This window comes from Panthera tigris, chromosome D3, assembly GCF_018350195.1.
Source record: "Panthera tigris isolate Pti1 chromosome D3, P.tigris_Pti1_mat1.1, whole genome shotgun sequence".
Lineage (NCBI taxonomy): Eukaryota > Metazoa > Chordata > Mammalia > Carnivora > Felidae > Panthera > Panthera tigris.
Window position 1 is genome coordinate 21905858 of NC_056671.1, and position 13220 is coordinate 21919077.

The 13220-nt window shown below is 44.9% G+C and overlaps 2 protein-coding genes across 23 annotated transcripts in view; one reads left to right on the top strand and one right to left on the bottom strand.

Moving 5' to 3' along the window:
* Nucleotides 1-6970, bottom strand: part of SFI1 (SFI1 centrin binding protein) — a 106290-nt gene extending 99320 nt beyond the window's left edge. For 12 of the 14 annotated variants that reach the window (XM_042961430.1, XM_042961434.1, XM_042961429.1 and 9 more), the window contains exon 1: nt 6850-6970. The gene's annotated coding sequence lies outside the window, so the exon portion shown is untranslated. The other 2 variants (XM_007082577.2, XM_007082575.3) reach the window with 2 other exon arrangements.
* Nucleotides 6971-11477: 4507 nt separating this feature from the next.
* The window catches only part of EIF4ENIF1 (eukaryotic translation initiation factor 4E nuclear import factor 1), a 44713-nt gene continuing 42970 nt past the window's right edge, over nt 11478-13220 (top strand). For 4 of the 9 annotated variants that reach the window (XM_042961840.1, XM_042961846.1, XM_042961847.1 and 1 more), the window contains exons 1-2: nt 11760-11869; nt 12517-12639. In XM_042961840.1, coding sequence (XP_042817774.1) covers nt 12544-12639 — 96 coding nt within the window. In that variant the 5' untranslated portion in view covers nt 11760-11869; nt 12517-12543. Of the gene's footprint in view, nt 11573-11759; nt 11870-11905; nt 12027-12087; nt 12107-12265; nt 12371-12403; nt 12422-12516; nt 12640-13220 lie in introns of those variants that run through there. The other 5 variants (XM_042961841.1, XM_042961842.1, XM_042961845.1 and 2 more) reach the window with 5 other exon arrangements.

Below are 13220 nucleotides of genomic sequence, written 5' to 3' on the forward strand. Positions count from 1 at the left end.
ACCATTTTGTCACAGCAGCCTTTGGAAACTAATTCAAGTAGTAAGACAAAGGAGTAAGATTTAAGTACATGGTGGAGGAAAGCTAATAGGGCGGACTTGTCCTATGTCGAGTAATTGTGAGGCATTCGTAAAAAGACATTCATTCTAAAAGAATAAAATCACCCTTATAATCAAGGTCATATATTTCAATGACAATCAGAAAAGGAATTAGCTAGAGAAGAGAGTTAATCTGTACAAAAAATAGTCCTTACTGACATCAAACATTTGTCCTCCTACTCTTTCTAGTATCACATTCCAAGTAACAAAGGTCACCATTAGCGACTATTTCTGTAAATTAAAGGATAATCAAATAGGGATTTTTGGCTAAATACTGTTATAATAAATGGGTCATTGCCTTGGGTATATGTCTTGTTATAATGATTCCATGGAATGTTACCTGCGGTCAAAGATTCCCTTTTGTTATATACTCTGTGCCAACATTTCAACTACTTGTGACTATCTGCTTTCCCTACTAGAATATAAATCCCATGAAAACAGGAAAACAGAAACATATCTGACCTTCTTACCACTATATCTCCAATATCTAAAGCAATGTCTGGAACTTGACAGATGAGATATATAAACACTGGAAAGACCCAGACAGATCTCAGTAAGGGTATGTATGAATATGAACTTGCTCCTGAGTTGGAATACACATAATAACCAAATACAAAAGATAATCCAAGAAAAATGAGATTAGTAGGTGTGGACTCCCAGTTAAACCCATATATTGACATCCTAAGATGATAGTAAAGGATAAAAGGGTATAAACCCTAAGGTCCAAGAGATAGAAGAGATCATAGAAAAGATTTCCACAAATCTTTGCAAGAAAATGGAGGAAAATTAACTGGCCTAACATTTTGAGAAGTGAATATCTACAGTGTGGGATACAAAAGACAGCAGGCCCATAGAATCCCAGAAGAGGGGCGCCTGGGTGGCGCAGTCGGTTAAGCGTCCGACTTCAGCCAGGTCACGATCTCGCGGTCCGTGAGTTCGAGCCCCGCGTCAGGCTCTGGGCTGATGGCTCGGAGCCTGGAGCCTGTTTCCGATTCTGTGTCTCCCTCTCTCTGCCCCTCCCCCGTTCATGCTCTGTCTCTCTCTGTCCCAAAAATAAATAAAAAACGTTGAAAAAATTTAAAAAAAAAAAAAAAAAAAAAAGAATCCCAGAAGAGCTGAGAACTAGAAGGAATAAGGAATGGCTCCCACAATCATAGCTATAGGCCACAAATGAGAGGACTGAATGAAAGTCTATATGGTGAGCATTTGGGGGCCCTGGTCTCCTCCCAACCCCTGCCAGGCAGGGTATCCAACTCCTTCTCCACACTCTGCTTCCAGAATTCTGGCAGCTAGACTGGTACCTCCCAATCAGGGAGGAGATGGGAAGATGGGAAGGATTCAGGAGAGATGGGAGATGGGAAGAATTTTTGCAGAAGATGCTAAGAATGAACAGCCCTGAAGATTCTTATACCCGTGCCTACCTCCCTCAGTGAAAATGTAGGCTTGCCCTTAGAGAAAAGCTCACAAACCTACAAGTCCTGCTCAGACACTAGGAGCTTCCAAATCATTTCTCAGTTGCTGACACTTAAGTACGAATGGACAATCAAGAATCACAAGACATGTAGATGTGACCTCCAATAAGATGTGACCTCCAATTCCAAAAACAGGAATCTGAGGAAGTGCCACAACCTATGACATATTCCTGCCAAGAACTTGAATCTAAATATCAACAAGCCTCATCTACAATGAAGTACCAACTTATAAAAAATGGAGGGAACAAATAAAAATGATTCTGCACTCTGCAAAATCAATGATGTAGGAAACCACAAGACTAACAACCAGTTCCTTCAATAAGTGAACAGCAAAGGAAAGAGAGGGAAACTTATACATTAAAAGACACTAAAGGGGTGCCTTGCTGGCTCAGTCAGGGGAACATGTGACTCAATCTTGGATTGTGAGTTCAAGCCCCACGTTGGGTGTAGAGATTACTTTAAAAATTAAAAAAAAAAAAAAAAAAGACACTTAAGATGCATAGCAACCAAATGCAACATATGGACTTTGACTTTGGATCTTGATTTTCGACCTTGATTTTAACAATCTAACTACAAACCAACTGTCAGACAAAAAAACATGAAACAGGGATGCCTGGCTGGCTCAGTTGGAAGAGTGTGTGACCCTTGATCCTGGGGTTGTGAGTCAAAGCCCAACGCTGGGTGTAGAGATTACTAAAAATAAATAAATAAACTTTGGGGGCACCTGAGTGGGTCCACTGGTTAAGCATCCAACTCTTAATTCGGCTCAGGTCTTGAACTCAGGGTTATGAGTTCAAGCTCCACTTTGGGCTCCACACTGGGCAAGAAGCCTACTTTAAAAAAGAAAAAAGAAAAATAAACTTAAAAAAACATGGAACAATCAGGGACATGTAAACTTTTTTTTTTTTTTTTTTTTTTTTTTTTTTTGAGAAAGAGAGAGAACACGTGAGCAGGGGAGGGGCAGAGACAGAGGGGAACAGAGGATTTGAAGCAGGCTCTGTGCTGACAGCTGAGAGCCTGATGCAGGGCCCGAACTCACTAACCATAAGATCATAGCCTGAACCAAAGTTAGAAGCTTAACTGACTGAGCCAACCAGGCACCCCTAAACTTTTTCTACACTAAAAAATATTTTAATAAGTTATTAAGGAATTACCATTAAGGTTTTTACTGTGATAGCAGTGTTGGTTGTTTTTTAAAACAGCACCTCATCTTTTACAGAATATACCAAAAAAATTACAGATAAGTTAGGATAAATTTGAGCACTAAAATTGTTAAGGACAGTAATAAAACCCATAGAATAAAATGGCTATTCATGAGTCAGGGCTGAAAATAAACAAATGAAGAGACAGATACATGTGGGAGAAGGGAGGGCTCATCCATACACAGAATGCTCACTGAGAAATGTGGAAGAGGTAGGGTTGGAAAAACCCCATCTTGCAACCATCATGAAGGAAAAGACTTTTTAAAATGGGAGGGAAAGTAGTAAACGTGGATAAAGGTATATGGGGGGGGGTTTCTCTGTGATGGGTACATATTATAAGTGCTTGAAACATTTCATAACAAAATGTTTCTTAAAATTCTGGATGAAACAAAGACAATATGGGGAACACAAGAAAAAACCAACAACAACAAAAAGACAACTCTTATAGTTAATATCCTCAAAAACATAAAGAGTACATACTATAGAATAATATAATCCATTGAATAAAATAAGGGTTATTTAAAAGAAAACAAAAGAAGAACAAGAAACAGGAGAGCGAAAACATTAGAAGGTGGCTGATAACATTGAAGAAATGTCCCAGACAGAGAAAGGGAGGGGGGAATGACAAAAGGAAAAAAAAGTTAGAAAATCAGAGGCTCAATCCAGGGGATCAGATATGCAACTAGCAGGTATTCCAGAGAGAGATGAGAGTGAAAGAGGAAGAAAAGATCAAAGAAATAAGAAGAAAGTCTCTCAAAATTGAAATAAATCCTCAGATGAGAGGTCCTGCACAGAGGCTAAATGTCAGAGTAGATCAAACACTTTTTCCCACGTGCACGGAGAAAAAGCTTAGGCTACCCGGTTCTTGAGAACTTACAGGAAAACTAGACATTGTCAAAATTAAAAACAGTTGTGTTTCAAAGGACACAAAGGACATCAAGGAAGTGAAAACACCACTCACTGGGAGAAAATATTTGCAAATCTGCTAAGAGACACATCTAGTTTATATTTTTAAAAATTCCTACAACTCCATAAAAAACCCCAATTTAAAAATGGACAAGGGATATGAATAGACATTTCTCCAAAGAAAATACATAAATGGCCAATAAGCCCATTACAGATGTTCAACATTATTAGCCATCAGGAAAATGCAAATCAAATAAGATAACCATTAGGATGGCTGTAATCGAAAAGACAAAGATTAGGGCACCTGGCTGGCTTAGTTGGAGGGAGCAATGTGATCTCAGGGTCTTGAATTCAAGTCCCATGTTGGGTGTAGAGATTAAACTTCAAAATAAAAAGACAAAAAGATAATAAGTGTTGGTGAGGATGTAGAGAAAATGAAACCCTCATACACTGATGGTGATAATATAAAAAGGTGCAAGCCACTTTGGAAAACTGGCAGTTCCTCTAAAAGATAAATAGAGTTACCATTTGATCCAGCAGTTCCATTCCTATGTACATAGCCAAAAGAACTCAAAACAAACGTCTATACAAAAACTTGTACATGAATGTTCACGGCGACATTAATAATAGCCAAAAAAGTGAAAACCCAAATGTCCATCAACTCATGGATGGGCAAACAAAATATGGTATAACCATACCATGAAATATTATGCAACCATAAAAAGAAACACAGTACTGTTACATGTTAAAATATGGTTGCATGCTAAAACATGCTAAGTGAAAGAAGCCAATTACAAAGACCTATAACATCATACAATTCCACTTATATGAAATGTCCAGAACAGATAAATCTATGAGTCATAAAGTAAATTCCTGGCTGTCTAGGGCTGGGAGGATTGAAGGGAAAAGGGAATTACTACTAACAAATAAGGGTTTCTTTTTTGGATGGTGAAAATGTTCTAAAATTGAGTATGGTGAGATGGTTGCATAACAATAGATTTAAAAAATACTGAACACTTTCAATTAGTGAATTGTATCATATGTGACTTACATCACAATAAAGCTGTTTAAGGAAGAAAAAGAGAAGGAGGAAGTAGAAGTAGCAGTTATTACAGGAAAAGGTATCCCAAAAACCAAGGAAGCAAATTAAGGGCAAAAAAATGGGAATACAGGCAAGAATGAATTCAATACAATATCAAAAAGAAGAAAATCCCAGGATAGATGTGAAAAGAAGTCTCCAGATTAGAACTGAGTACAGCAGGCACAGAGCAACCAGTTCAGATTAGAGAAGAGGAGGGTCTCCAAGAAAGAGAGGAAATTGACCGTTTTTAAAGTAATTTTGCAGAAAATTACTGATAGGCATAAAAGAAATGCTGAATCACTCAGAAAAAAAAATTAGTGATCTGTGTATGGAATACCAGGCAAATGAGAAAAGAAGATAATTATTAATTCTCAGAAAAAATAATGGGATGGAGAAGAAAGAGTTGCAGTACTCTACTTGATTTAGCTATGAAATGTTATAGAACATTGATCATTAATTTAAAAAAATTTTTTTTGCTAAGTTTATTTATTTATTGAGAGAGAGAGAAAGAGAGCATGTGTGTGCACACCTGAGCGGGGGAGGGGCAGAGAGAGAGGGAGATAAAGAGAATCCCAAGCAGGCTCCTCACCATCAGTGCAGAGCCTGATGGGGGGCTCAAACTCACCAACCATGAGATCAGACCTGAGTCCAATTTTAGTATATGTGCTGCCCAAGCGAGCACAGATGAGACCTGAGTCCAAAACCAAGAGTCAGATGCTTAACCAACTGAGCCACCCCGGAGCCCCGACCATTAATTTAACATTAAATTAACACATAACCACAATGGCGATAAGATGGAAGGAAAACTGAGCTAAGCACTTATCTTCCACAAGAAGCAGTCAATACTTTATGTGTAAAACTAAAAAATCAGGAAATATCACCCATAAGGATATTTACTTCCAACTTCTAGAAGAGCCAGAGAAAGAGCTAGCAGAATGGAAATTATAACTGGGGAATAGGGCTATTTTCTATTACAAACTTTTAATATTAGTTTTTAAAAATCACGTATATTTGCCCACTGCCGGCGGGTCTACTCGAGGCGCGAGGCCTGAGGGCTCCGCCTCCTCGGTTGAGCGGCGAGAGCATTTCCTTCCGACGAAGTTAACTTCTTAAAGAAGTTTCTACGGTATTTTGTGGCTGCTAACAATGAGAAATGAGTGATCCTACGAAAGAAAAGCGAAGAAAGGCCTATATTTATATCTTAAGCCCCAGAATAAGTTTCAACTACTTCTTCCAGGAAGGCTTCTCTGACATTAGAAGTCTCATACTTTCAACGCACTTAGTTAGGCGGGTACCACTAAATCTAAAACGAATAGACCAAAAACAAAACAAAACAAAACACCACTAATGAAGCGGGTACTCTGTGCCAAGTATAGATAGTACTAAGCATTTTTCATTAATTACCTGCTTTTTAACAACCACCTGAACGGGCGGTAGCCATTTCATTTTCCCAACGAAGTATCTAAGTGAGGTAACTAGCTAAGCTGTAGGGCTGGTACTCAGGTCCCTAACACCATCCGTTCAACATTGACTGCATCTACACAGAGTTGACAGGAAAGCTGACTAGCCTCTTATGAAATAAAAATGAAGCATTGGTCTCCCACTGCTGGAGAGGCTTCACTGTTTTTGCTCTGTTGGGCCCTTCGGGGATCAGATGGGGACCCTGAGGTCTGTGCACAGAAGTCCCCGGCCCGGCCACGCAGCAGGGAACCGCGCAAGCTAAAGAGCCTTACCGGGACGCACGCACCCGCACCCGCCTTCAGCGCACCAGAATCGCGGGAGGATGCGGCGCCCCGGGGCCTGGGCAACAAGTCGCTGACCGGAAGCAGCCCCGGACGGGAAGGACGCGAGCTCCGCGCTGGGCGAGAAAGGCGGATTCCGCGAGTCCTACGCGCTCTCTTCACACCTCTTCCACACCCGAATCACAGTCAATGGGTAGGCAGCACCGCTTGCACTTACTTCTAGGGAAGGAAGCGGAGGCTCAGAGAGGAGAGTAGGTTACTGGGCCCAACTCGGAGGGATATGCTCTCGCCGCCCAACCGAGGAGACCGAGCCACTCACAAGCTGGGGACGATTCGATCCAGCCTCATACCTGGACAAGCCGAGCCCTCAGGCCTCGCGCCTCCAGAAGCCCCGGCGGGAGTGGGCAGACGTAGCTGGCGCGGCTCTAGCCCCCCGCGGCCACCGCCTGCCTCGGCGCTTCCCGCGCCTCTGCTCTGGAGTCTTGCGCCGGCCCCGCCCCCGTCTCCACGGTGACGCGGCAAGCGTGTGAGACGCCCCATCTGGGACCCTGTAGTTCGCGCAGCTTCCGTCTGGTAGATGACACGCCTCCCTCTGGCAGTCGAGGGGCACCTGCAATGCCGAGCTGGTCCCAAGGTGTGGGGAGGAATGCATCGTTTGGGCAACCCCAAGGAGAGTTTTCGGCCTCCTGGCCCATTCGCTTCTTTCACAGCTCAGCTTCCTACAGCTACTTTTAGACAAGGGTAGGAGCTGTTTCGAAGCGGATCTCGGAGCTACGCCTCGTGCGGCAAGCACTAGGTATGAGGTCCCCGTCTGGTGGCCCACGATGACGAAGGTTCTCCTCCCCCCACCCCCCCACCTTCAGGCTACCGCGTGAGCCTCTCTGGCTCTTGGTTCTCCACGGTGCGTTCCCCGGCAGTGCGAGCCAGCTCCTAAGGACTAGGGCGCGCACGCGTGTACCAGGGACGTAGTCAATCTGGAAGGGTGAGGGAGGGAGAGATGTCTTTCCGCAGCCCCCGAATTTAATTTATCCCCAGCTGGTATCTTCTCTTAACTCTTCCTTTAAAATTGTAATTAGCAATCACTAATTGTTAGTAAACAGTCGTTAAATTTTTTTTAATGAGTCTATTCCGATCTTTTAAAAATAGGGGTGAGAGAAAGTAGGTGGGGCATCTTTGTATGCTTTTCTCCTATGCTTTATAAAACATTTGAAAGCACATGAGATTTCTGGTGGAGAGAGCAAAGGCTAGCATTTTGTACTTAAATGCTTGGAAGATTATATATTACAAACATGAGGTAAAATAACTTGTTGAATATCCCTGGATTAGAATCACGCAGGTAATTTGCATTTCTGCTCTGCTTTTTACGTGTGCTAATTTTTGTTGCCAAAAACAAGTTGTTTAAAAGACGTTCCACTTTAGCTGGACACGTGAAACCAATCTTTTAGGGATGACTAATTGAGTGAGTTTCAAAGTCCTAATTAACACTAACATTTACTAAAGTTAGTCCTATGAGTACTTTATACTTCCTAGATGATTTGTGGATACTTTATTCCTGTCATGTGCCTTTACTACCAACAACTCTAACTTAGGAAGGGTTATTTTCATTTGAGTTATTATGATGCATATAATTACTCCTGCCAGGAAAGATTAGAACATAACTGTATAGAATAATAGTGCGGTAGCACTTGCATGATTTCATCCGTTTGTTTTAAGTACTTCCCGTAAATAAAATCAAAGATATAAAGTTCCAGAAAGGGTAGAGGCTCTGCAAAGAATTTGTTGTGTGGTCTTTTTTTCTTTTTTTTAATGTTTATTTTTGAGAGAGAGACAGAATGTGAGTTGGGGAGAGAGAGAGGGAGGCACAGAATCTGAAGCAGACTCCAGGCTTTGAGTTGTCAACACAGAGTCAGTCACAGAGCTCGAACTCACGAACTGTGAGGTCATGACCTGAGCCTATGTTGGATGCTCAACCAACTGAGCCATGCAGGTGCCCCTGTTGTGTGGTCTTCTAAAAGTCCCTTAATTTCTTTATGGTCTTTAACCTGAGTACATGATGCCACATACCTGTGAAACTGTTGAAATTTTATTTTCTTGGAACCAGGGATTACCCTTGGAGCAGGAAAAAATGAACAAGAAAAAGCCCACTTAGAGAGGTGCTGGGTAGTTGAGGTGTAATCCCAACTGAGATGAGGCTGCTCTCAAAATTACCAGGTTTTTAGTATTTTCATGTGCTTCTCTACTGCTCTTCGACTGCTAATTTCCCCAACAGACTGAACTTTTGAGTCCCCTTATGCCAAACTATGAGCCAACAATTGAACCTAAACTAAGACCTTACAAATACGTATTAAAGAACAAGAGTAATTTCTCTTATTCTCTCAAAGAGGCTTCTCATACTGATATTTGAAAATTCATTATTAACTGCAAAGAGGGGCATTGTAGAATTACAAACTATCATTCTTACCAAGGAGAATGATACTCGAAAGCTACAATGAAACAAGGACTTGCAAGCATCTAGCTTTTGCATGGCACAGGTGAAAGACATTTATAGATGCCCTCCTTTATTTATTACCTTTATTCCCAGGTACTAATTTGCTTCTCTTTTCACGAGGACAAATTGAGTCTCTGAAAGATAAGGGAGTTAAGACCAAGGTTCTACAAGGTACTGAAGAAGAGCCTGGTGGAAGACTGCATCCCAACTAGACCAGAGGGCCCAGAAAATTAGCACCAGGCCTCTATCATGGTAGCTACATTGCCTTGAGCAGATTTTGTGTGTATTTGTGGTAATTTGAAAATATGCCCACTAATTCTTTGACACTTCTCCCATATAAAAGTAGTCTAAGTCCCCTCCCCTTGGTGACTTCTATCTAAGGAGCAGATAGTTTGTTGTGGCAGAACAGCGAGTGGCTCTAAGGCTAGATTAGAAAAGACAATTCAGCAACCGGCTGCCCTCGGAATCCTGGCACTATGTTGTGAGAAAAGCTCAGGTCACAGAGAGAAGCCATGTGTAAACTTCCATCCAACTGCTCCAGTAGTCCCAGCTGACAGCCACCATCAAACACCAAATATGTGAGTAAGCGAGCCACTAAATGATCCTAGCCCCAAGCTTTCCACCTATTAAATGGAGCAGAGACCATTTAGTTCTAGCTGTCCCCAGTAGTACTGGCCTAAATTGAAGGTTTGGGTACAAAATAATTATTGAGCTAAGCCAATGGAGTTTGGGGATGGTTGATTATACAGCCATACTTGACTAGAGCAATTTTTTTAATGTTATCTCTAATTCCCACTATAAGCCTGAAAAATAGGTACTGCTGTCCCTTTTTGACAGAGAAGTAAACAGGTCCAGGAAGGTGAAATGACTGGCTTAGGTTTCACACTAAGTGGCAGAGCCAGGATTTAAGAGCTTGAAAGAATAGGCCTTCTTCACTACTCCTGATAGCAATGGGATTAGACCGTTTCCTCAGTCTTCTGAAGAACCTGGATTCCAAAAGCAGCTTGATTTCTAAAATATTAAGACGAACAATGTTTCATTACTTACAATGTGTCTCTCAGTAGGCTTAAAACACACATACACACACAAAACCAGTATAAGGCTTTTTAACCACCTTAACCTTTTTAATCTTGACAACAGCCCCTGTGAGTGGGTTATCTTTCCAATTTTACAGACTACAAAACCAAGGCTAAGGATAAATAAATGGCCTAATTCTCCCCAGCCTGTAGTGTATGGTAGAGCTGGGATGTGAACTCAGGCCTAATTTGCAAACGTCTCCCTCCGCCTCTTGCCTGCAAAGATAGTATACACTTTATTCTGTGTTCCAGATGAAAAACGTTTTCATAATTTTCTCGGTTGGCAAGACTCCTAGGAAGGGAATTTAGTGATCACTCAATGCCCAATCCCAATCTACGCCCACACATCATTTCACATCAACCCCAGGCGGTCGCAAGGGACAGAGACTGGGGCTCGTGTTATTACCGCAGATCAGGCTCACAGGTGATCACCGTCATACCTTTACTGATCGCTCCTCCCCAGCACGGCAGTTACTCTCCTGTCTCAGAGTAGGGAAATTATGTTTGCATCTGTGTTCGCATTTGCAGTCTCGCCACTGTGCTAAGCGCTTGACACTCGCCCTTCCCCTTCCTGTGCAAGCTATGGAAAGGTTCGAGTTATGATGGGGGAAAAAACCCTTTCAATGAATCTGTCAGTCGCCCTTCGCTCAATCGAAAGCAGTCGCGCGGCAAGTTTGTTAATGCAACAACGCACAATCTCATAAATTTATAGAGAGGGGCCGTTTTAGAAAGGAGAGCGAAAACTCAAAAGTTGTTCGGGCTTTGCCCAACATTACACCCACTAATGAAAAACTTGAGATTCGGGCCCACAACTGGGAAGCTCAAAAGCCCCCAGGTTCTCCTCAGACTGCCACTGCCGAAGCCCCAGGCTTCCCCGCCGTTGCGAACTGTGCGAACGTCGAAGTCGACGCGCTCACAAGTCGCACCAGGCCGCAGACCCCAGCCCACTTCGCTGGTGCCACCGCCTTCCAGGGAGAACTGCCAGCCTGGGGCCTCGGCCTCCCAGCACCGCCCGCCCCGTTCTGCTCCGCCCCGAAGCGCGCGTGGGAACGCAGAGTCCTCCTCAGGGCTGCCCAGGACGACTGCCTGTGCGCACCTGTAAGGGCTTCTGCGGCCCCCGCCGCCTCCCCCTCCCCGCCGCCGCCATCTCCTCGGCGCCTCCGCTTCCCCGCCGCCGGACGCACGCAAGGGCCGGCGCCCCAGGAGCGCGCCGAGATGTTTCTCTTTTCCGCCCGGCACTGCCGCGGCCACCTCACATCCGGGCGCGCGGCGGCGAAGGCGGTGCTGGGGCCCGGGTGCGTGGAGGGAGTTATTAAGGGGGAGGGGGCCCGGGAGGAGGGGCGGAGGGCTGGGCCGTGGTTACGGCGGCTGAAGAGAGACAGTCCGAGCTGGCGGGGGGGCGGGGGGGGCGAGAGCGAAGGCCGCGCGGAGCAGCCCTCTGACCGGCGCGGGCAGTAGGGAGGGGAGCGGCGGTCGAGGCGAAGGGCCGCCGAGCGGCGGAGGCACAGAGTAAGGGCCTGGTGGCGGCGGGAGCCGAGGCGCCGCGCGCCAAGGGCCGCAGGAAGGGCAGGGGCGCGGGCGCGCTGCTCCCGGGGTCGCGTGCGTGAGCGCGAGCGCCGGGGCACGCGCGGGGGGCGGGCAGGGACGCGAGGCCAGCGGGGCGGCCGGCGGGCAGCGGGCTGGCGGGCTGGCGGGGCCCGAGCCGCCGGGCCGGGGCGGACGGCGGCGGGCCTGCGCCGGCTCCAGCTTGGAGCGGCCGGGCCGGGGGATTCGATCTCCCCGCTCCCTTCGGCCCGCCTCCCCTCCGTGAGTACAGTCCCCGCCCTTCCTCCGAAGGAGGCCGCTGGGCCGCGGCCTGCGCGAGGGGCCGGGGGTTGGGGTCGCGGCCCGGGAAAGCCGAGTTTCGGAGCTGAAGCCGGATCTCGCCCCTTCCTTGCTATGGGCGCCCCTGACATGGCCACAGGTGCCGCCGGCCGGGTGGGGGGCGCTCGGGCCCCAGCCCCTGGCCTCTGGATAACAAGGGGCAGCTGGCGCCGTCCATTGGCAAGTGACAGGCACTTTACCACAGTCCGACTTCCCGGATCCCCAGCCCCAACTAGTCTCCTACCTGCCCCCACTCGGAAAACTTCCCCACTGCTGTCTGAAAGGTCCTCATGGGTGGCAGTGACTAATTTTGGTTTCTTTTTGTTTTAAAGCTGCTTGAAGGCTGTACCCTGATTTGGGCACCTTCTACTTATGCTTTCCTTACCCCTTTGATGCTTAGAACACTTAACTAGAAGAGCTAAGTACCAGTGGTTCTATTTCCAAGTGGGTTCTGGTTTATGGAATAGTTGTTGAATGAGACTTTGTTTTTAAAAGGTAGTCATTTTAAGAGATAAAAGAGTTTCAGTGTTTTAAACAGTCTTCTGAAAACATAGTGTTCTCTGTAACAGTTTTGCTGATTTATCTTCCAGGTGCAAAGAATTGTAGACCAAGGAGCCATGGATAGGAGAAGTGTGGGAGAAACAGAAAACGGAGATGCCTTTCTTGACCTGAAGAAGCAACCAGCCTCCAAATCCCCCCATCGCTATACAAAAGTAAGCTTTGTTACTAATGAAATAGTGTTTCTTTATAGGTGGGGGAGGTTGGTAACATTGTGTAGATATTTCATTAGTATTATCAAAAGTGGGAGTCTCATTCTGACTCACTATATGGACTAAATATTACTAAATTTAGTAAAGCATTTCTTTGAATTTTTTTCTGGAAGTGTGAATACGCGGTTTAAACTAGAATTTGCTTCTGAGTAGTTTTCACGTGAAGGGAATATTGGCTTAGATGGCATATGAATTTGTGGATCAGTGTATGTTGGCTCAAATGTTCTATAACAACCATAACTGGTATATTACTGATTTATATGCTGTAGAGTAAGGATTCCAGTTTTGCATGCAAATCACTCAAGGTTCTGTACTTGTTGAAGCTACTGCTCAGTATCTTACTGGCTCCTAAATGTTTCTGAAGAGGTTGACAGGACTCAGCTGTGAATTCATTTTTCGTTCCCTGAAATGTATTGGCTGGAGTACAAAAAATGTGCTTGGGACTGTTGACAGGAAGAGTCATGTTCTAGTTGGTCCCATATCTGTATTTCCTAAGTATGGACCCAATCAAGGGTACTGATGTG